Genomic DNA, 24,193 nt, shown 5'->3' with positions numbered 1-24,193 from the left:
GAAATAACTTTATATAGGAAATATTCCTCTATGCTATTAAGGAATATTTCTCCCACTCAAATTAGGAAAAAGATTTATCTCAAAATCCCATTAGGATTTTGAGTAATAATTCAAACACCTTTAAAAGAAAAGTTGTAATCATTTTAATCCTTTCTTCAAATTTTTATTGGAGAAACATATGATACTCATGGGCGAAGGAAAACGAGGAAGACAGTTTAGTTGTCTATCGCCTCAATTTTAATGTGAGATTCAAATTTCATCATTCAAAAAAAAAATATTAGCCTCAATTTTAATGTGAGACTCAAATTTCATCATTCAAAAAAAAAATATTATTAAAATTTCAATTCATGGTATTTAAGATATTATGTTACAATAAGTTAAAGTTGTACACCCACTAACAATCTAAACTTTTTGGCATAATGGTAAGTATTTGATCATATAATTAGTATTAAAGCCAATATTATGAATTTGAATATCTGATAAGTGTATATCTAATAAGTGTTGAGAATTAATTTGCATTGAATAGCGAGAATTTAATTTGGTCAGCATCCTGTTTAAATCTTTTTAATGCATGAAGCCTGAATTGTTATAATATAAAAAAAAATTAGAATTGTATATTTATAAACTATTTAAACTTGTGATATGATGATAAGCGTTCAATTATATAAATATATTTAATTATTTTATTTTAAGTAATTTTTTTGAAAAAAACAAAATGACATGATGATTTGTATGCATCTTTATAAGAATATTTCACATGCATATTTATTAAAAAAAAAAGTTAGAAGCGTGCCATTGATGCTTTTGGCTTACGTGGCTGCTTTTAGACAATGTGGGAATCCATCGACACTTTCCCCTTTAAACTTCTAAGACATAATTAGCATTTTTTGTATAATATTGACTAATTAAATTACTACAACTAACCAAATCTCATGTACAGAATATAACTAATAATTAATAAAAATTTAAACAACTTAACCAATTTATTTGATATTATTAAAATTGTAATTTAAAACTGATAGATTATTTATTAGATATAGAGTGTATCAGCTTTAAAATAATTTTTTTTCATTGGTTGACAATTGATTTTAGTTTATTTTTTATTTAAATTATATATTTTTTTTAATTTATTAATTGTACAATTTTTATGTCTTTAAATTATTTTTTTATATTAATAAATTACTTATAATTATAAGAAAAAATTAATAAATATGATAAATAATAATTACTACTAATAATATTCATTATTATATGATAAAAAATTTATATATAAAAAGTAATTATATTCTTTTTGGTATAATTATATTTTTAATACTTATATATATTATATAATAAATTAATAATTATACATATAAAATAAAATAAATGATATGATATATAATTTTATTAATCATTTAATATATCATTAAACAACAATGATCAAATATAATTTTATTAAACAACTCAGCTGTAAAATTAAACAATATTATTAATTAATTAATTTAAAACGTATTAGATCGAATAAAAAATATATTTATATTTACTTCTGGTGCCGATACACATGGGCTTTTGCCCAAATAGATTTTCAGTAGGCATTGGAAGGGCTCAGCAGGCCCTTGCAGTTGCAGTGGTGCATTTGACACTTTAGGTGTCCGAACGGCGTCGTTTCTATGCTTGTTCCTGATCTCCTTCCTTCTTCGTGAGCCTCAGTCGGAAGTTGGAACTCACATAAACCCTGGCGCATCCTAGATTGCGTTAGTTTAATCTCATACCATATGTCTACGAAATTCTTTATTTGTTTTTTTATTTCTCGATTTCTTGAGTGTTCTAATTGAAGTATTTTTTTTTCCCGTTTCAAGTAGGGCAGATATCGAGTGAATTTGCTTAATTGCGTAGAATGCTGTCATCTGGTAATTGGGTTTAAATTTCTCAATTACTCAAATGGTTTGTGTGCTACTTTAATTCAAAATTCATTTCGCATTTATTTGGTTTTCCTGCTTTATGGTAGGAGAGGTTATGTTTTATCTGAAGGATCAGTGGATTGAAGCAGTGCCGCAATATGAGCATATTCAACAAAATGATTTTTCATATCGAAAGTAAGAAACCCTTTTCTTCTTTTTTTTTTTTTTTCTGAGTTTTTCGTTATCTTAAAAACTTCCCCAATTTTGTATCTTTTATCCATCTTAAGTAGGGTTTGTTTGGCTAATGCTCAGAACAATCTGAACTATCCATTTTCAATTGGATCATACCCTTTTAAATTTTATCAATGTAGTTCACAAGGATTTTTTTTTTGGTCAATGATCAGAACAATCTGATATTTGTACGAGTTTCAATTTTATCCTTCAGTTACTGATTGTGTTTTTCAGTTGTATCTAGAACTGGTTGATTTAGAAGAAATAGGTCTCTTCATAGCAGTAAGAGCTGCTAAATGATAGCTTTCTGTAAATTTGTCCCTCCTCAGCCCTCATGAAGCTGTTAACTTCAAAATACTTTTAGGTATCCATATTTTGCAAAAAGCCACCATTTTGTGACCTTTAAGATTTAGGACAGCCCCATTTCACCTGACTTAGCAATTTTTTTCAGTTTTGGAATCCCATCTTTGTGCCACATTAGCAGCACATATTTTCTATACCAGTTGGATACAATTGAAACAAAATCAATAACTTATGAATAAATTTATGAAGGCATGTAATACAATTGGAAAAACACATTAAGTTCAGCATTTTAAGACTCATTAGACTTTTTTTTTTTTTTTTTTTGGTTTGGAAATTATAATTCTTGCCTGCAGTCTGGCTTTGAATTTTAGGTGTAATCTCTTTAAGATGCTTTTATTTGTTTCTTTTGGCATTCTAGACACAGAAAGCAAAAAGAAGACGACATTGCCATCTGCGAATGCAAATTTGATGCCAGTGATCCTGAGAGTGCATGTGGGGAGAGGTGCTTGAATGTTCTAACTAGCACAGAGTGCACCCCTGGTTATTGCCCTTCTGGTGTCTATTGCAAGAATCAGGTTAATATAAACCAATACATGTTCATGTATTTTTATTTTTATGAACTAGAGTTTAAGATGATTACTTTCAATTTCAAATACTCTTTGTGAGCATGCGAGTTAAAATACTTAAATCATATTCTTCTTCCTTATTATAGACCTTTCGGTGTTTTTCAAGGTAATGGGCCAAATAATGCATATGTGTCAGCGGTCTATCTTACTTGCAGTTTTATGTGATTTTGTTGCGACTTTCTACTGTCTTTTCCCCTTTTTTTTGTGGTCAAAATTTTTTATGTTGATTTCTTTATTTTTTTTCTATGTAAACAACTGAAAAAAGGAGAAAAGATTAGTGTTTGTGTATACAAACCACTTCAGTGTAGAAGTATATGCTTCTGCACAATTCGGACACACTCTATAACTCAATTTATGTTTTTCGTTTTGCACTTATTCTCATGCAGAAACATTTTTAGTTTTTGTTGGACAAGTTTCTGTTGTCTTTTCCTCGCATGATATCATATCATTAGGAGTTCAAACTTATTTGAACCTTTGAGGTTTCTTGTTTAAGTACTACTGAAACTAACATTTTAACGTTTCTGTTATGTGCAATGTCTTCTGTCAACAGAGATTTCAGAAATGTGAGTACGCTAAGACAAAGTTATTTAAAACTGAAGGCCGTGGGTGGGGTCTTCTTGCTGATGAGGACATAAAAGTAACAGTAATCCCTTCACATGAACTTTTTCGATCATACATTGAACATTCATTAGTTGAGTGGAATCTCTGGTAATGCTACCCAATTTTTAGATGATTTGCGATTAGCTTTTTCAAGGACAAGACAAGAAACTTGTGTACTTCATATCTTGCAGATGCAAGTGTCTCTAGTAATTTGTGGAATAAAAGTAGTAATTATTTTTGGAAAATTTTGTCTCCATAGAGAAAGATGTATTTGATAATGTTTTTAATTATTTGATTATGAATTGGTCCCTTAGCTTAGTGGTAAAGGTGAGGCTTGCTAGGATTGGACGCCAAGGTTTAAATCTCATCAACGTAAAAACCACCCCCCCCCCCCCCCCCCCTCTCCAAAATAGTAAAAAAAAAGTGTTATTTTTAAGATATAAAAGAATTGTCCTGAGTAGTTATAAAATTTTCTTGAATGATAAAAGTATTATGTACTCTAAATTTTTCTTTATATTAATTTTTATTATATTTTATAATTTTAATTTATATTATATGTACCCCACTTTGAAAATTTTATGGATCTGCTACTGTTGGACAGGCAGCTTGGAAAAATAAATACAAAATAAAAAAGAAATGGAAAAACTAAAAGCAATGACAAATTGGGCCTGAATGCCCACTTGACATCTGCCTTACTTATTATGTTACCGCCAAATATGGAGTTGTTATGATTATTGTTTATTTGAGCAAGCGATTTTTTGTTCTAAATAATGCAGGCTGGACGGTTTATTATTGAGTACTGTGGAGAAGTAATATCATGGAAAGAAGCAAGGAGAAGATCCCAAGCCTATGAAAATCAAGGTAACATATAATTTGATGATTTTATGTTCCTGCATTCCCTTTTTATGGAGAGCATTTTTATCTTTTCATGTGGCTTGATACAGGTCTAAAAGATGCATTTATCATTTCACTCAACTCCTCTGAATCCATTGATGCCACTAAAAAGGGCAGCTTAGCTAGATTTATTAATCATTCATGGTGAGACTCTCTAATCAGAAGTTATGGAGGCATTGCACTTTCTCATATACTTGTGTTTGTCAAGTTTTTACATTGATCATTAGTTAAATATTGTAGCCAGCCTAATTTTGAGACAAGAAAGTGGAATGTTTTGGCGGAAATAAGAGTTGGAATATTTGCAAAACAGGATATTTCAATTGGAACTGAACTGGCATATGATTATAATTTTGAATGGTACGGTGGTGCTAAGGTTCGCTGCCTCTGCGGTGCAACCAGCTGTTCTGGATTTCTGGGAGCAAAATCTCGAGGTTTCCAGGTAAAATTTTGAATAGTTATAGTAGTTCTGAATCTAAATCTGAAGAAGGGAAAAAACATGTTTGACTTTGTTTTTCACTTGAAAATTACAGTTTTAAAATATAAAATCTGGTTTGCAAAATATTGTGATAGATGCATATGCTACTGTCAATCTGAATCGGCCTTTTATAGTCTTTTATCTTCCTCATTTCATTTTACTTCTTGTTACAGGAGGATACTTACCTGTGGGAAGACGATGATGACAGGTGATGTTTATCCCTTATATTTTTTATGCATTATTTGTGTTGAAGTTTTTTTTGCTTTTTTTTTTTTTTTTCATTTCTGAATGTCCTATATGATAAATATTTTTGGCATTTTGAATGATACAATAACCAACTTTTACTAGAGAAATGCTTGGACATGACACAGTAGCACAATGACACTAGCTTAAAGCCTCACTTACAAAAATATCTCTTGCACTCAGACCCACCGCACTTAGCAAATAGTAGTTGGTGAGATTCACTCCTTTGTTACTTTCTTACTGATTTAGATCAGAGAAAATATTAATATTCTAGTCTGTGTTCAGGGGGAAGTGGAGGGGAGGTAAAATGGGGCTGTGGGGTCCACATGTCAAGGAACAAATTGTGGGCCCTGCAGCCCATTTTCTCTCCCCTCCCCTTCCCCACTTTCCCAAACACAGCATAAGAGAATAAAATTACATAATGGGACAATCAGTTGCCCATTGTTCCTATCAAAATTTATTGGGTGTGATGTTATTGTATGCAAGGGCTCTCCTTGTATTGGGATGCTGCTCTTAGAATATATTCCCTGTTGCTTGTCATGAAATGTTAAAGCTATCTGATATGGCTGGCTTGACTTGGCCACTTATCACACACTTAACTGGATCTTACAATCCCTTAAGAAGGGTAGATGCTAATTAAAGATAATAGTTATTTATTATCTTTAATTGCTGAAAATTCTGTATCAAATTGTTTCTTTGGAAGCATGCACTCAGGTTGTTGCCAGCAAATGCCAACAGAAAATAAGATTCTATCTCCAGAAAGGTCAATATTAAAGACATTTGGATGAATTGAAACTACGTGTGTATGGGATCCAAAGCCCTGCACTTACTGCAAATCTGTGTTGTTTGCTAAGCTGCAGTGTGAACTGTACCTTTGTGATAGTATATTCCTAATGCTACGATATTTGTCTCAAACAACATTTTCTAATACAGGTATTCCGTTGAAAAAATTCCACTATATGATTCTGCAGAAGATGAGCCTTTCTCTAAGCTCCTAAAAATTGCCAACTCATCCAATTCTGAGTATGATAGTGGCATGAATGTTGAATACTCTGAAATAACAAATTTTAATACGGGATCTGAGCACCATGTGGAGTCTGCTGCTCTTGTTGTAAAGCCACTTGATTCAGTTTCAACGCAAGGTGCAATTATGAATCCAGTAAAAATAGAAGCCAGTGAAGAGATGAATTTGTACTCCCAAGATGCTCAACAGGCCTTTGCACAAAAGAGGACAATGATATCCTTCATTGGAGGTAATAGTACATGTGGGAATTATCACATGGGACAAGGCCCTATGCCAAAGAAACGTTCAAAGCATTATTCTAATGTAAAGTTGAAACAACCCCCGCAAAAGCAAGTTGATGCAAAACTTGTTGCCAAACTCTTAGCAACGAAAGAGGCACAAGAGGAAGTGCTCGCATATGAGGTAAACACTGCTTGTATACATTTATGTGCACTTTTGTAGATAGACTAGTTTATGCAAGCTTAGCTGGATATTATATTTAGTTTTGCATTCATCTCTATTGTTTAAAATTTGATTGAAGCAAATTTTTTTTTTGGTTCCTTATTGAAATGAAAATTTTAAAAGCTGAACCCATGGCTATAATTACAATAGCAGCATTATCTTTCCAAGTAGTTATGCCTTGATAAACGGTAGCTTTTATTTGCTCTGCAGTTGTCTTTTCTATATCACTGTGGAATGTCTTAACTTTAAAAGCTAAATCTAAATGAATCTAAAGGATTGTGAGTTGAACAATAAGTATGCATATTGCAAAATCACAGTATTAAAGCAGGCTAAATATTTCATACAAAACTTAGATTCAACTTTGCAAATTGTGGCAACTCATGGTTGTTTTTTACAAATAATAATAATGATGACGACGATGATATCCCATATATTTCATTCTATACATCGGTTAGATGACCTAGACTGACCATAATCACTGTAAAGATGGCTATCCAACTATGCTGAAGAAATCAATCTCTGGATTATTTATCTTCATTTTTGGTGGAACATAATCCACATTTTTCATTGTCAAAGATATCTCTCTCTTTCTATATGTTTCGTTTTATGTGTTGCTTGGATGACTTAGACTGATCTTCCACCATAAAGATGGCTATCCAACTATGGTGAAGAAATCAACCTCTGGCTTGCTTATCTTCATTTTTGTTGGAACATCATCCGCGTGTTTCAATACCACAGCTCTCTCTCTCTCTCTCTCAACATACTTATTGCAACTTTTTTTGGGATTGAATTACTATGCAGGAAGTGAAGAATGACGCATCCTCCCAGCTTTCTTCCTTATACAATGAAATAAGGCCTGCAATTGAGGGGCATGAGAGGGATAACCAGGATAGTGTAGCTACCAGCGTAGCGGAGAAGTGGATAGAAGTATGCTGCCTAAAATTGAAGGCAGAATTTGATCTTTATTCCTCCATTATCAAAAACTGCCAAATATTTCCTTATATTGTACCAACACTGATATAGATTGGAGAAGAAGATCCTTTAGATCTGCGCTCAATATCCTTGGATCATTGAAATGGGTAACTATGAAAGTAACCTAGTAAACAAGTAAAAACAATCAATTCTATATATCCATTGGATAAATACCACAATGATCAAAGTATAATTTTAGATTTACACATTCAATAGAAAATATGCATGTCATAAGTAGAAGTTTTAAAAAGTAACAGAAAGCATATGCCTATCCTCTAGCAGCAGCAGTCAAGTGGCACAAACTACCTATTGTAGATATTAGTCAAATAAAAAAAACCAACCTCATACTAGACATAAGTCAAAGCTTACCGATCAATCGCCTTCATTACAGGATAAAAGATTCTATAATATGGGTAGAAGAAATATGCATGAATAGTCCACTCCTTTCCACATTAAGACTAAGAATTACAATTTCAATACAGGTTGGAACTCCACATCCATGGAATCATTGAAGGGTTGGGGGATTCTTGTTCAGAGATACTTGGATCGAGCATCCAAATTCATGTATTTCTGGTAACAGTTCTCTTTATATTACCCTTTGTTTCTTTGATGTAGCATAAGAGCCACATATTGTTGTAATTCCCGTCATCTCTACCCTGCTTACTCTTATATCTCCCCTCCCCAATCCCCATGCAAAACAAAAGAAGAAGGTTATAGACAATGGATTTTACACATAAAATAAAAGTGAAAGATCTATAATATTCTCTATCCCTCTAGTGAATAATGGATTCAACATGGAAAAAGCAATTAAGAAAATAAATAATCGCTTAGTCCTAGAACTATAACTATGTTCTTTAGAACAATTTGCGTGTTAATGACCTAAATGCTCAAGTAGCACAACTACAATTTCACATCACATAGTAATCATCTCATATAAAACGCACTTTTCTAAATTTATATCCTTAGAATTCAAGATTAATAATAATAATAACAATAATAATAATAATAATAATAATAGCTAACCAAGTTGTCAAAATCATTTAAACCAAAGTAAAAAACCTCGAAGAGATTGAACAAACTTTTCTATAAAACAAAAATATATTGAAGCAAACAATATAGTTATTGGAAGAAAAAGAAGAGCAATGAAAAGAAGATATAAAGGCCACACTTACAAATGAGGCGAGTCCTTGCTTAATAAATATTGTAGGAGGAACAAATGGAGGATCACTCTTGCGCAACACATGAAAACAGTCAACCTGTGACAACATTAAATTGAATTCAATAACTACTAGGAATGTGATCATACAATTATAAGGGAGGAAGAAATCCCTGAAAGCATTAAACACGCAAAGTAATTGAATTACAATTTGTGGCTACATGTTGCAAGTCTAAAAACTCTAATGCCTCATATCAAAAGAGCATCAATTATACATACACCAATAGCTACAGAAAGAGATAGTCTGCAATTCATATTCCTAACAGGAAGAAATCAACTCCTCAAGACAACAAACCAATGATCCACACCCATATAGCTAGAATAATTCACTAGAATACTAAGAATAGTATGTCAAAAGCCAACCATTGCAGAGATATTTTAAAGATAGATTTTAAAATGAGAAGTTAAGAGTTTTCATGCTAGAATTGGATAAAACCCAGTTTCAATAAGCAACATTATGATCTCATAAGGAATCCAGAGCACAAACAAAAAGCAATTTATAACACCAAGAGAACGCAGATATTTACCAAATTGACAAGAGAATTTAATAACATTTGCAATAACACCAAAAGATGTGAAAAAGATTGTGATGATACCAAAGAGATATATACGCCCGCATTTTAAAAAATGTTGAAATAGACCATATACTGCAAACAGAGGCCATAACATAAGCAACTTATGTCTATCTATGATCAAAGAAGATACACTTGTACTGTAATGTCATCATTGCTAATGGTTTTGAGAAAGAATTCATTTACCAGGGTTTCAAGATAGAATTCAGGGATATAAATGAATAAAGAATCCACTTTGCTAAGAACCAGAAGCAATTGGACTATCCACATGCATGTTGCATACATTCCTCTCTGCTTCCAACGAGAGAAAAGGGAGATGCGATACCTGCAATGCATAACAGAAAGGCCAATAAAACTCAGACATACAAGGAAGCAAACTACTAAAATAAAGTTAGCAATGCACATAAATAACATGTAACCCCTTCTAACTTCACTACAAATTACTTAGCCACACAACACCAAATAGTCATTCATTAACGATAAACAATGATACAAAAATTGCAATAACTGTCATCTGTAAAGAAGTTGCAATCCACAAGAAATAGAAAAGAATGATGGACTACAAAATTTTGGAATCATGCAAATCAAAGTAGAATAAGACCAAGAAAGTCAAAGTAAAAGATAGCTTCAAAAGCTATCATTCATGGTCAGCGTACCATGCACAATGTCTGACACAATCGATGACTTCTTCTCGATAATCATTACGAACTTCCTTCAAACGCCGTATTTGTTCACTACAACCTCTTTCTCTTATTTGCTTATCAGTTTCTTCGAGAAGTGATATTGACTGTGACTGATGAGACATGTAGTATGATGCCTACAATCAAAGAACCATTTTAGATACAACATTCACCAAAAACAGAGACGAAGAGAGAAAAAATAGATAGATGAACAGTAAATGGTTAAACTCATCAGTATGAAGCAAGTCTTCACATAAAAGATCTGAGGCATGGAGATTTGAAACTCAAAAACACAAATTAACTCAAAGTAGAATCCTAATTCCATACTAGTTAGTTGGGGCTGCTTACATGAATCCCCTTCCTACATACTATTCTCTGCAATGCACAATAAACAGCAAGCTATTCAGGAAACAAATATTGTTTTAACCATGTCAACAAGCATCAGTCTAGGTCTACCAAGCTGGTAAGCACTCAGGAATATGCATTATTTTAAGAGCAAGAGAGCAGGTCAATGTAAAAAGGAAAAATAAGGTTCATAGTTGAGCAGCACAAGACACAAACATTACTAAACAAGTAAGCACAAATAATATAACATGAAGAACTAAAGCGTACTTAACAATTCAACTATAGTTTCATTTTCTATAGTTTGACAGGAAAATCAGCACAACAAAAACTATCAACAACCTATTAAAACCTCAAGTTAGGCAAACTTCTACAAGGACCATATTTCAACATTTCAATTATTATCAGAGTGCAGGCAATTTCAGTCAGCATGGTCATTAAAAGGGGACAAACATATTATTAATTTTAGTGCACCACTGCTACAACACTGCATTTCTTTCAAAAATTTTTAAGACAAAAAAAACAATTAATGATTTTCAGAAAACAAAAAAAATTCACAAAAAACAAGATCAAGACAAATACTGGGTAAACAAACCTCCAATTAAAGGAAAATAAATCATAAAAACACTGGGGATTTCATTTAAGACAGATTGCCACTTCTAAGCGAAACTTTCGGCCCAAAATATGTCTTTACCTGTTTAAAGTTTGGTGCAACACCTATGTGATACAACAGCAGCAAAGTATCTAGAAGTTCTTCTTCTCTCAGTGTAGCTGAAGTGATGTCACTCTCCCTTGGCACAATCCTCATATCCCACATTGGGCAATAACCAAACTCTGATTCAGAATGATCACTGGTGCTAGGCTTGTCTGCAATCTCATCATTCAAACTTCCTGCACTGCATTCTGCAGCAACATGAGCAGACCTCTCTGGAATAGGGGTACAATGGACACGAGAAGCTTTTGCTGTATATCTAATTGGATGCTTTGACATTTTTGACAATTCAACATCATAACTTGAACAACAACATGGTTTCTGTGTGGTTTTGTGTGTTACTCTGGTTTCTTCATCATCTGTACAGCCTTCTTCCCACCGAACTACTTCCACTTCCTGATCATGTACTGGATGAGATTTTGATAGATGACTAAATGATCCCCCAAGCCTTGAAATATCAGTTTGATAAGAATCATTTTTCAGAAATAAATCTACAGGGAAACTATGTTCACCACCTCTATGAAGAAATCCAACATTGTGATTTTTTGTTTCACAGCTCTTCAACCAACCACCAATGTCCCTCATAGCAAATCCTTCGGATAGAAAATGAAGTATGACTGTATACAAAGAAACAAGAACAGAGTTGCTTGAAACTCCAGGAGGTGGCACATTGCGATCTGCACCCCTATTCTTCAACAAAAGACTCTGCAAAAATGTCCTAAACACTGAACCAGGTAACTGGGAAGGAGTTGTGGGTGGTATAAACTGTATGACCAAAAGACAAAGGTCCCTATGCTTCTCCTCAATCTACAAAGAAAAAGATACTAGTATTTACAAGGCTATTGATCAGTACAGAAATAATCAAAAGTAGCACCCAACCCAATGCAAAAGATATATTCAATTAATGTTCTCCACAGCAACAACAATAGAGAAATAAAATATAGAAATTCCAGTAAAAAGTAATTTCCATTAAATATAAGCATCACAATAAATCACTGGAAAAGAAATGCTCTCTGAAATTAAATTAGAAAAATATATATTTGTTGAAAACAGCTATTAGAACTTTTACTTGTGAGTTTCATAAGTGAATTTTTATCACATAATGTTTATTTGTAAGGCAGCCTCACATTGCAAAAGTTTCCTGCTCAGCCAAATCATAGAATTAATAATTCAAAAAGATTAATGGAATAAGAATGAGTGTGATGCTTGACAATCTAAGTACTAAGTATTAAAAAAATAAAAAGATGTCAAGATATATCTAATACTCAAACATATGTGGACATATAGGCACTTTTCATAACATCATATCAGTAAAAACATACCATACTCCATGAAGATAAAATTATGTCAATCCAAGCAGCATTGATGTGCATAGCTGCAAACATATTGTAGCATAATTTTTTTCAAATGAAAAGTTCTTAGTCTAATACAGTATTTAAAAATAATATAAACCTGAAAATTTCAAATATTTTCACATTTAATAAAGTTGGTATGATATAACTATTGTAAATTGTAATATTTTTATATACATTCATGATAGAAAACTTAATCATTCTAAATTCACGTTCTAAATTAATTTTTTTTTATTATAACATTAAAACAATAGACTAATATAATACACTTTCATGATATGAATCAAAACGATTATAATTCTAAACTTAAATAAGAAAACAATAGTAATTATAAAATAGTAAATAAATTGATTACATTGAAACCAGTTAGCTGCAAACATATTGTAGCATAATTTTTTTCTAATGAAAAGTTCTTAGTCTAAGATTAGAGAAGTAGCTAGAAAAGTACTTGGAGAGTCTAAAGGACATGGACCACCCTCAAAAGAGAGATGGTGGTGGAATGAGGAAGTACAAAAGGCAGTGAAGAGAAAAAGGGAATGGTATAAAAAATTACCTAAATGTGATAATAATGAGGCATATGAACAGTACAAGATAGCAAAGAAAGAGGCAAAAAAAGGCAGTTAGACAAGCAAGAGCACAGGCCTTTGAAAAGTTATATGAGAAACTTGGAACTAAAGAAGGGGAGAAAGATATTTATAGATTAGCAAGGAGTAGAGAAAGGAAATGTCAAGATCTCAATCAAGTTAGGTGCATTAAGGATAAAAAAGGAAAAGTGTTGGTGAAAGATGAGGACATTAAAGAAAGATGGAGAAATTATTTTAATGATCTCTTTAATAATAGTCAAAATGGAAATAGCGTGAATATAGATTATAGAACAATAGAAAAGAATGTAAATTATACTAGAAGAATTAGATCTTTAGAAGTAAAGGAAGCACTTAAGAGAATGAAAGTGGGTAAAGCCTGTGGACCCGATGAAATACCAATTGAAGTGTGGAAGTATTTGGGAGATATGGGAGTGGCATGGTTAACTAAATTATTTAATAAGATTCTAAACTCAAAGAAAATGCCTGATGAATGGAGGAAGAGTATTTTAGTACCTATTTTTAAAAATAAGGAAGACATACAGAGTTGCTCAAACTATAGGGGAATTAAACTCATGAGCCATACTATGAAGTTGTGGGAGAGAGTTGTGGTGCATCGACTACGTCATGATACTTCTATCTCTCTCAATCAATTTGGTTTCATGCCCGGTCGTTCAACTATGGAAGCGATCTTTCTCATTAGAAGCTTGATGGAGAAATATAGAGATGTGAAGAAAGATCTACACATGGTTTTTATTGATTTGGAGAAGGCTTACGATAGTGTTCCAAGAGAGGTCTTATAGAATGTGTTAGAACAAAAGAGGGTATCTATTAGGTACATACAAGTATTGAAAGATATGTATGAAGGAGCAACTACTATTGTGCGCACAGTGGGAGGGGACACAAGAGATTTTCCGATCTCAATTGGATTACACCAAGGATCAGCCATAAGCCCTTACCTTTTTACATTAGTTTTAGATGAACTGACGAAACATATACAAGAAAGTATTCCTTGGTGCATGATGTTTGCGGATGATATTGTTCTGATAGATGAGACACGAGAAGGAGTCAATAGGAAGCTAGAACTTTGGAGAAGTACTCAGAGTCAAAGGGTTTCAAGTTAAGTAGAACGAAGACAGAATACATGCATTGCAAGTTCAGTGAAGGCCAAACTGGTGATAGGGAAGGAGTTAGTTTGAACGGAGTGGTACTGTTCCAAAGTAATCACTTTAAATATCTAGGCTCAGTCCTTCAAGTAGATGGGGGATGTGAGGAGGATGTTAGTCATAGGATTAAAGCCGGATGGTTGAAGTGGAGACGTGCCACGGGAGTTTTACGTGATCGTAAGATTCCCAATAGATTAAAAGGAAAATTTTACCGTACAGCCATACGACCGGCTATGTTATATGGTAGTGAGTGTTGGGCACTGAAAGAGTCGTATGCATCTAAGATAAGAGTTGCAGAGATGAGAATGTTAAGGTGGATGAGTGGCCATACTAGACTAGATAAAGTCCGTAATGAAAGTCTTAGAGAAAAGGTAGGAGTGGTGCCAATTGAAGATAAGTTGAGAGAAGGGAGATTGAGGTGGTTTGGTCATGTGAAGCGTAGACATACGGAGGCTCCAGTTAGACAAGTAGAGCACATTAGGTTAGAGGATAGAAAGAAAAAAAGGGGTAGACCTAAATTGACTTGGAGGAGAGTAGTACAGCATGACTTAGAAGCATTACACATTTCTGAGGATTTAACCCAAAATCGTTCAGAGTGGAAAAAGCGAATCCATATAGCCGACCCCAAATTTTTAAGATAAAGGCTTAGTTGAGTTGAGTTGAAAAGTTCTTAGTCTAATACAGTATTTAAAAATAATTTAAACCTGAAAATTTCAAATATTTTCACATTTAATAAAGTTGGTATGATATAACTATTGTAAATTATAACATTTTTATATACATTCATGATAGAAAACTTAATCATTCTAAATTCACGTTCTAAATTAATTTTTTTTATTATAATATTAAAACAATAGACTAATATAATACACTTTCATGATATGAATCAAAACGATTATAATTATAAACTTAAATAAGAAAACAATAGTAATTATAAAATAGTAAATAAATTGATTACATTGAAACCAGTTCAATTTTCTATTGCAATCTTCTACACAAAAATATTTGACAGTGTTCTAGCCTAAACTAAGCAATATAAGTATTATAATATTATGAATTACTTATATATGCAGATTAGGAGTTAAAGTATTAGAGATCAAAGTACAAAATTATGAATTGAAATAATACATTGAACGAGCTACAAAATTAATACTATGCAAGAAAATATTTAAGAAAACTTGATCATAAAACAATATTGCTCTTAGACTGTTGTCAAATAGATGAGGATTTTTTTATCCCTGTCTATTGGAAGATCCAGCAGATATAAATAAACCTCTTTCTCACTTAATCCCATCCCACCCTAATAATCAAACAACATTTGGTAAATGGAGAAAAATAAGTTATATTTATAAGTATGATAATGAAATAGACGAATAATTTAAATATATATATATATAAATAAATTACAAAAACATTAAGCACAATGCCACATAGCTAGATAGCCTGAGCAAAAGAAATGCAAAAAGACGAAAAACAAGGGCAGCAAATTATGTTGAACTTAACACACAAGCATTGTTCCAAGAACAGAGACTCGCTCACCAACTTTAGCATATAATAGAATTTGATTTAAAAGTAACCTTAAGCTTATCTATTAATCTTTTGTTCATTACACACAAAATAAGCTAAAATGCATATGACGACATCAAACTTGGAATTTTTTTATTTAGACTAAAAGAATTCCTTTATACAGTGTCTACACCCAACACTAACTTCAATTTATAGTTCTCAAATTCACAACTTCAGTTGGTCGAAACACTTATGGTAAAAACTTTTCACCCACATAAGTCAACTTTGGCCCCTTAATTTTGACAAACTTCAAACATTTATTTAACTCTGAAAGTTAGCAATTTCATATGAAAATTGATTTTGAAGGCCTTCAATTCTTTTTTCCCTCATCTTACTTCAAACTTCAGATATACAACAATAACAAAGCTCTCAAATTTAACATATCTAACTAGGAGAATCATTGATCCACAATGGCTATACCTTGCTGACTGCTTCAGATAAAGCTGTAGTTGTCAACAACAGGCTAGATCCATAGGAAATATCATCACATGAACCAGGCCACCAAACTGAAGGCATCAAGCTATGAAGGTCCAGCTTGCTTGGACTCTTTTGCGATAGAAAACCTTCAAACAAGAATTCAAAATCCGGTGACTTCCACCAAAGCACCATTAACTCTTCCCTTCTTAAAATATGGCATACCAATGCAAGATAAGAATAAGATCCTGAGTAAGGGCATTCATTTAAAACCAATGATGCTGTTTTGCAGCAACTTGAAAGGGCACTGATGATATACTCAAATATTAGACAGGATTCCCGAAACTCCAGAAACACATCTATAAATCTGTCCAAACTAGAATAGTCATGTGCTGGCTGCAATCTGAAGACCTTCATCATGAATGAAAGAAGTGGACCCCAAGCTACATACTCTGCGTTCCTTGCATCTGTCTCAAGTATACAGAACAATTCCTCACATATACTGTGACAAACAGGGTAAAATAGTTCCTCAAGTGACACAAACCTCTTTAATCTTCTTAATTTCCCAACTGAAGAACTATCGGCGCGCTCAATACACTGCAGATTAAACAACTTGGATAAGCATCGAAGCAACTGAGTAGCCAACAGGTTTACTGAGGGAGGTTCTTGAAGTGGAAGGAAGCCCTGAATGGGGTATTTGAAGGGTCGAGCCCCAAAATTTAATTCACAGCGTTCACCTTGAGAAATAGAGACTGCAGGGTAATATCCAAATCCAGGTCCCTTCTTGTGAATACCACGAAAGGCCACCCCAAGAGATACACCATTTCTGTAAAACAATATCTCATCATGGTCCAGATCAATGCAACAGCCAATGACATCACCAGCAACCCATGACTGGCCATAAGGCTCAGCCTCCTTATTCCACTTTCTAACCCTTTTCCCATCAAATGCATAAGAATCATCTGCATCACCTACACCCTTATGGTCAGTGAAAGGGCAAGATAGGGTTGCCCATCCAAGCTGTTGTACACCAGAAGTTTCTAATATAACTTCATACATCCATTTTCCTTTCCACACACAAACATTAGCCCTGATGCTACTGAACATTGCTAAGCTCTCTAGAAGCAAAGGAGGCTTCACAATTCTAATCTCACCACAAATGCTTAATTCTTCAAGCCCAACTTTGTGAGGCTGACAGCCATTGTCAAAAATAAAAATTCCTTCCCTATTGCTAGCCAATGAGTCAGAATTCATATGAAATTTTGAGAACTCATTCTTGATAATAGAGCGTACTAAATCACTGTCAACTGGACCAGGCAATGGACCAACTGATTTGTTAGGGAGATCAAAAATGTGCTCAAGAGCTCGCTCCACAGGCTGATCACCAAAATCATCACAATATGAAACCAGATGGGTTTTCGACGAACTCTCCTTCCCATCCTCACCATTCAATATTACGGCCAAGCCAGATAAAAGCCCACCTACCCTCATGCCATCATCTGCCATTTGCAATAATGAAAACCACAATCTGTCCAGCTAACAACACCCACTAAAAATTTTCAAATTAAAATCCTTGATAACCCCTCCAAATTCAATACCGTATCCAGAAATACTAATCCTTGACGAATAAAAACTCCAAGACACTAGCCATCTGCCATCCTTCTGATTCTGGAACTTCAAAATTTTGCAAAACTCACAACGCAAATTCAAAAACAATCTACGCAGAACCAGCAACAGATAAAAAAATGCAAAGAATATTTAAAAAAAAAAATTCCAATTTTCACTGATTAAATTCGCATCAAAATTCTGACAGACAAAAACTCAATCAATTCTATTTCACGTACTCAAGCTAAAACTCAAATTTCTCCTACAACATACACTTATACGTACATAATTACATATATTAATCCACAAATTATGAACTAATTGAGGTCAAACTTACTTGTGATCGCGTAGTTATGCTCCTTTTACTGGAAACATCAAAGGCGGCGAGCCAATATTAGGGTTTTTTTCGTTTTGTTTTCCTATTTTTTCTGTTATATATATATTATATAGGTGTGTGTGTGTGTGTGCGTGTCTTTCCAAAAGTGAAGGAAGGGAAGTCCGCCGGGTGGAACCAGGTGGTGCGCCCTCCACAGTAGGCTTGGCTCGAGTCTTTAAGAGATGTTCGACACGTGTCCGCATACTGTGGGAGCGTTTTAACCGGTTTAAAGGCTGACGGGCCATGCTATCGTGCGCCACCGGGGTACAGAAAGTTTGATAGAGCCGCCCTTTTGGATTGAACCGTTGTATGTTGCTGGACTTTCGATTTCGTCATGTTGGTTCCAACTTGGCCGTTGAGTGGATTTATTGCGTGTTACACTCAGAACTTATATTTTTTTTATTTTTTTTATTAAAAAAACACATACATATCAAAATATATATTAAAAATTATATATTATGTAAAATTTATTAATTTTATCTAAAAAACTTCATCTGTATATTGATTTATATGAATATATTATTATTTATAAATTTAAATTTAAATTTCTCACATTTTTTATTTATCTATATATAATTTATTTTAACCTAATAGTTTAAACTGTATAATAATATAATTATCAAACTATCGTGCAATTATATTTAAATTTACTCTCTCTTGGTTTGTGTAATTTTTTAATATAATTGACTTGATTATGATTTGATTTTAAAATTTTTATAATTTTAAAAATTAGTTTATAATTATTGAACTTATGATTTTTTTTTAATCCTGTATTTTTATTGAAAAAGATTAATTTATCTTATTTTCAATTTTTTATCTAATTTAATTTATAAATTTCAGTTTGAACTTAATTTAGAATTAAAAATAAAAAAAATCAAAAAAATTAAATCCTTAAATTTTGAGCTTAAATCAATAAATTAAGAAATTTAGTCTCAAAATCAATAAATTGAACTTCTTATTTTTTATTTAAATCAAAAAATTAATAAATTTAATCAAGTAAATTTTAATTTTGGGCTAAATTGAGATTAAATTAAAATTTTATATTAAATTAGATAAAAAATTAAAAATAAATTAAATTAAACTTTTTCAATAAATATAAAAACTAAATTAAATATTTTATATTTTTTCTCAATAAATATAAGTGAACTTTGATTTTTCCTTTTCAATTATTGTGTTTGTACATCAATTTAAAGAGACAATCACGGAAAAAATGCACTTCTCACTTCATTACATCTGCTCAAAAAAAATTCTATTCAAATTAGAAGAGAATAGAAAAAAAATTATTGTTATTTATGTAAAAATTATTCCAATGCCCTTCAATTACTTTAATAGGAAAATCATGCCTCTCACTTCTTTTATTTTTTTTGTTCATCTTTGCTATAGAAAAGGCACCACTTGAGTTATAGCAAAGAGTCAAGTTGATTCACATGGTAAAAGAAAAGTGCATGTAGAAAACAACACTATAAATGTGAGATTTTTTTAGTAATATGAATTGATCTTCATGGTATGTTATATCTCTATCTTTGCAATGATATTAGCTAAAAACATTAATTAAATCTAAAAGGCAAAACCAACCCTTATATTAAATAAGGGTATATAAGTAAATAAATATTAATATAAAAATAAATAAAATTACAATAAATATTTTTCACCATTTTATTATATTTCTTTCATATTTTAATAATTCATCCAAATATTAAGGAAAATAGATTTATTTTCTTTTATTTTTTTTGCATAATTTTTGTTAATTTTTGGTGCATAATTAAGGATTAAGAGATATAAAAAAAATAGAAACAAAGGAAAAAGGTGAAAAAAAAAAGGTAAATAATTATAAAATTGATTGATGAAATTATAAATAAATATAATATTTAGATATTAAATATTAATTTATTTTAGATATTAATAATAAATTACCCAAAAAAAGGGCAAGCGGAAAATAATCCTCACATGGTGATATTCTGATGAGATGGCGTAATCGTGGGGGAACGCTACAGTGAGAAGCGCATTTTGAGCTTTAAAATGATTCCCTGGCCCTCTGGGACGCGTACTCCATAGCCTATAATCACCAAGAGTGCGCACTACGCATGGGTCGTCCACTAGAAGTGATTTATCCGTTCTCATCTGCCCCCTTTTTTTTATTGCCACTTGTAAGTCAAACTTCCACTGTGTATCACCGGCGGGATACTCGCATTCGCGGTCCTCCTCTACTTTTCTACTCGCATTATTCCTTCAACACGTGGCATTTTGATTTTCGAAGATTTTCACACGGTGCGTGCGTGGAAATCTAGGAAAAAAAAAAAAAGTGGCTCCAAATTTGACTGTATCATTTTGAGGATGTTGCAATAAATAAAATGTAAATATTAAATAATAATCGATAATTTAATTAATTTTATTTTTCTATAAATTTGAAGCACAAATTAAATTTGTAGTTGTAGTTATGTTTCACAATAAAGTGAAATTCAGATATTCATTTTTATGATCTAAAGTTTAAAAAATTAATAAAAATAAAGTGCAATAGTTACTATTTTAAAAATATTTTTAATTATTTAAATATATAATTTTTAAATATAATTGTTCATACATTTTACTCTTTATAAGAAATAATATTTTAAAAAATCAAAAAATATTATAATAATTAAATATTAAAATAATAAACATAAATTTCTATAAATTTAAATAATTTATGCATATTGAAATTAAATTTAATTATCAAGCAATTTTTTTTAGAAAATAAAATATAGAACTTTCTTTAAATGGAGATGGAATATAAATATAAAATATAAAATTTCACACTATTATAATTTCATATAAGTCACTTATTTTTATATAATATAATTAATTTTAATTTAAATAACTTAATATTATTGACAGAGTATTTGATTTAATCATTTAGTAGAAATCACGCTTCACTCACTAGAAATCAATATCTTTTGACTCCATAATTTTTATACAAACCTGATTTAGAAATCATTAAATTTTAATATATTTATAAAGAGAAAATCTAAACTTTTTATCGATGCACTTATACCAAAATAATGATAAAAAAGAAAAATAAATTATCGCAATGAATAAAATAGTAAATCTTCACAAAGAGAAAATACTAAATTCTAACAAAAGAAGAGACACTAAATTATCTAAAATGAGAAAAAAAAAACTCAAATTTATCAATAAGAATAAATCAGAATAAATATAAATATGTTCTAAAATGATACAAACTTAAAAATTATTGAAATTTTATAATAAAAAAAAAGTACTTATGGATGAAAGATGATCACCTCAAAAAGTTAAAATAAAAAAGAAAATTAAAAAAAGGCGGTTAGTTTTTGAATTTTACATTTTATTTTATCTTATAAATATATTTTGTTCAATGTTGAGACTACATGTCGTTTATGTACAATGTTTTCTTTTTCTCGCCTTCGATTTTTTTCAGTCGCTCTTAAAATTAATGTAAGACTCCAAAGTAGTGATGGAGTCCAAAAAATAAATAAATAAATAAATTAGTGGGTAAAAAAAAATTATATATACAATAAACTATTTATTGAAAAAGAAAAAATAAAACATTGAATGTAAATTTTTAATATGTATATTAATTAAATAAAAAAATAATTTCAAAAATATTAAATTGTAACAATAATTTTAAATTTATAATTATCCTCAACTTTCATAATTACTTTATTATCAATGCTATTAAATATATTTATCACAATATATACAATAAAAAATATAATTAATCTTCCATTTAAAGTTTTCATAATTTTTAAAATATATATTTTTTTTTTAACACTTGCAATTGTAATTATTAATATCAACGTTAACTTCACAAGTAAAAAAATTCAACAACAGTTAGCAATTAATCACACAAAATAATTAATTAAATTCATATATTTCAAAAAGTTTTAGAGCAGAAATTAACTCAATAAATTAATATATGTTAAATTATAAATTAGTAATGGTTGTAAATATAAAAAACTCGAACTGGTTAGAGATGAGTTAAACAACTATTAAAATAATTAAATACTTATATTTAGTTTCATGTATTTATTATATATATATATATTTTAATATAAATATTTAATTTAAAAATTATTAAATTTATTTTCATATAAACTCAAAAATTATATTAGGTATGGCTTAGTACATTATTCAGTAACGTGGACAAACTTGTATGTCACTACTTTGAATTTATCTTGCTGAGACAAAAACTTTCGAGAATATTAAATAATGGAGTACACGATATTCTGATTAATATTCTGTTGTAATAGATAAATGATTGTGATTTAAGCCTTTGTCCTTTTTGAGGAAACGAAGCAATAATTTAAAGAAAACGACAAGATGAAATGAACAAATAAAAAAAAACTGTATAACAATATTTTTTATTATTTAATTATAGTATCAAATTAATAATATATGTTTACATAATTTATTTATATATTTTTTTTTACATTTAAATAAAATTATTAGAGTCTAAAAAATAAAAATAATTTAATTTTCTCTTTAATTAAAAAAATTTTTTTTAATTTATCAATTTTTTTAAAAGCCCTAAATATTATAAAGTGTAAAAAATATTTTTAATAAAATATTTTCTATAAAATAAACAAGATTAAGTATAATTTATTTTAAAATTTAAACTTAAAATCTCATAATTTAAAAAAATTAATATTATTGAGTTAAAAATTTCATATAAAAATTTACAAGAAAGACGTGATCCTTTTGTTGTGCAATGCGAAAGCATGTAAACTGTAAAAAAATAAAGTAAGCATATAAAACACCAATATTTACGTGGTTCATCCTTTCAACATAGGACTATATCCACAAACATGCCATTTTTTCACTATTAACAATAATAAATTATCATTACAAGCTCATAAGTATACTATTCATAAACCCAATTACACCCAAGAGAACCTTAAACCTATATAACATCAAACTACTTATAGTAAATATATTAGTTATTCTCTCTCAGTCTTCTCTAAACATAATACAATATATTTACTATTACAACACTACATCACAAATGGTGCTTTCAACTATATGGGCAAAAATACTTTCACCAATGGACAAGAATAATTTCCTCTTGAATTCTATGTCATTTCTCCACTTTAGGTTGAAGCCTCTCTCTACTACAATAGGCAAAAACCCCTCATCAATGAGCAGTGTCAAATCCGCAGTAATTGGCAAGGCCCCTCTCTACAATTGGCGACAGCCTCACTCCATGAGCTGAAAAGCCAAATAACCATTCTCACCATTCTCCTATTTATAGTGTTAATTTCCTAAATCATAATCTGATTAGGAGTTTCACTCAATTTATAAATAACACTAAAATAAGAGTTGTACTTTATATAGAAAATATTCCTCTATCGTATTAAATAATATTTTTCCCACTTAAATTATGAAAAGATTTATTTCCAAACCTCATTATAATTTTGAGTCATAATTCTAACAATCTCCACATTGACTCAAAATCCATCAACCATTGCATTCCTCAAATTCTTGGGTGCCTTCAATCATCACATATTTGTGCTTGAGCTTGAACCCCCTTTAAATCATCAATCTCTCCAATTTTTATCTTGGGTGTAACTTGCTTATTTCTTCAAAAAAATTTCATGTCATATTCTTGATTTTGCATCAAGAACTCCACCTTAATTTCAACTCTCCACCACCTCCATTGTTGCATGTGCAAATTTTTACATATCGCAACAGCTCCACCTTCAATCAAATTCACTCAGATATCTCATGCTCTGATACCAATTTGTTGTATACTGTGAAAGTATGTAAACTGCAAAGAAATAAAACAAACATACAAAATACCAATATTTACATTATTCATCCTTTCAACATAGGGCTACATCTACATGTCATTTTCCACTATCAACAATAATAAATCATCATTACAAGCCCATAACTATACTACTTATAAATCCA

At 30.8% G+C, this 24,193-nt stretch overlaps 2 protein-coding genes across 6 annotated transcripts; one reads left to right on the top strand and one right to left on the bottom strand.

Moving 5' to 3' along the window:
* Positions 1-1,601: 1,601 nt before the first annotated feature.
* On the top strand, positions 1,602-7,774 carry LOC131181587 (histone-lysine N-methyltransferase ASHH1-like). Of its 3 annotated transcripts, none has more exons than XM_058150367.1 (11): positions 1,602-1,733; positions 1,847-1,889; positions 1,988-2,075; positions 2,833-2,989; positions 3,591-3,677; positions 4,417-4,501; positions 4,585-4,678; positions 4,775-4,973; positions 5,183-5,217; positions 6,186-6,678; positions 7,519-7,774. In XM_058150367.1, the coding sequence occupies exons 2-11, from the start codon at positions 1,877-1,879 to the stop codon at positions 7,738-7,740; spliced, it is 1,473 nt and encodes a 490-aa protein (XP_058006350.1). In that variant the 5' UTR covers positions 1,602-1,733; positions 1,847-1,876; the 3' UTR covers positions 7,741-7,774. The 3 variants fall into 3 exon arrangements, with proteins under 3 accessions (XP_058006350.1, XP_058006349.1, XP_058006348.1); XM_058150366.1 differs by having other exon boundaries at positions 1,842-1,889; XM_058150365.1 differs by having other exon boundaries at positions 1,839-1,889.
* Positions 7,680-18,358, bottom strand: LOC131181586 (E3 ubiquitin-protein ligase RKP-like). 3 transcript variants are annotated; one of them, XM_058150364.1, is made up of 7 exons: positions 18,233-18,358; positions 16,297-17,958; positions 11,194-12,018; positions 10,134-10,294; positions 9,664-9,802; positions 8,862-8,945; positions 7,680-7,813 (listed from the first exon to the last, which is right to left on the bottom strand). In XM_058150364.1, exons 2-7 carry the CDS (start codon positions 17,794-17,796, stop codon positions 7,694-7,696), a joined length of 2,829 nt encoding a protein of 942 aa, XP_058006347.1. In that variant the 5' UTR covers positions 17,797-17,958; positions 18,233-18,358; the 3' UTR covers positions 7,680-7,693. The 3 variants fall into 3 exon arrangements, with proteins under 3 accessions (XP_058006347.1, XP_058006346.1, XP_058006345.1); XM_058150363.1 differs by having other exon boundaries at positions 16,297-17,964; positions 18,233-18,335; XM_058150362.1 differs by having other exon boundaries at positions 16,297-18,007; positions 18,233-18,317.
* Between the last annotated feature and the right edge of the window lie 5,835 nt (positions 18,359-24,193).

The sequence above is a fragment of the Hevea brasiliensis genome, chromosome 7 (assembly GCF_030052815.1).
Source record: "Hevea brasiliensis isolate MT/VB/25A 57/8 chromosome 7, ASM3005281v1, whole genome shotgun sequence".
Classification (NCBI taxonomy): Eukaryota; Viridiplantae; Streptophyta; class Magnoliopsida; order Malpighiales; family Euphorbiaceae; genus Hevea; species Hevea brasiliensis.
Note: the sequence above shows the minus strand (reverse complement) of the source record. Positions and strands in the feature narration are given on the sequence as shown.

What these genes read in the sequence shown, in the direction of transcription:
- LOC131181587 (XM_058150367.1), top strand. An exon ending in TGGGAAGACGATGATGACAG is followed by an intron (nt 5,218 to 6,185) that starts GTGATGTTTATC and finishes TTTCTAATACAG; the next exon opens with GTATTCCGTTGAAAAAATTC. An exon ending in AGGAAGTGCTCGCATATGAG is followed by an intron (nt 6,679 to 7,518) that starts GTAAACACTGCT and finishes ATTACTATGCAG; the next exon opens with GAAGTGAAGAATGACGCATC.
- LOC131181586 (XM_058150364.1), bottom strand. Translation starts at nt 17,796, where the DNA reads ATGGCAGATGATGGCATGAGGGTAGGTGGGCTTTTATCTGGCTTGGCC. An exon ending in TATCTGAAGCAGTCAGCAAG is followed by an intron (nt 12,019 to 16,296) that starts GTATAGCCATTG and finishes TTTTCTTTGTAG; the next exon opens with ATTGAGGAGAAGCATAGGGA. An exon ending in TTGCACCAAACTTTAAACAG is followed by an intron (nt 10,295 to 11,193) that starts GTAAAGACATAT and finishes CTTTGATTGTAG; the next exon opens with GCATCATACTACATGTCTCA.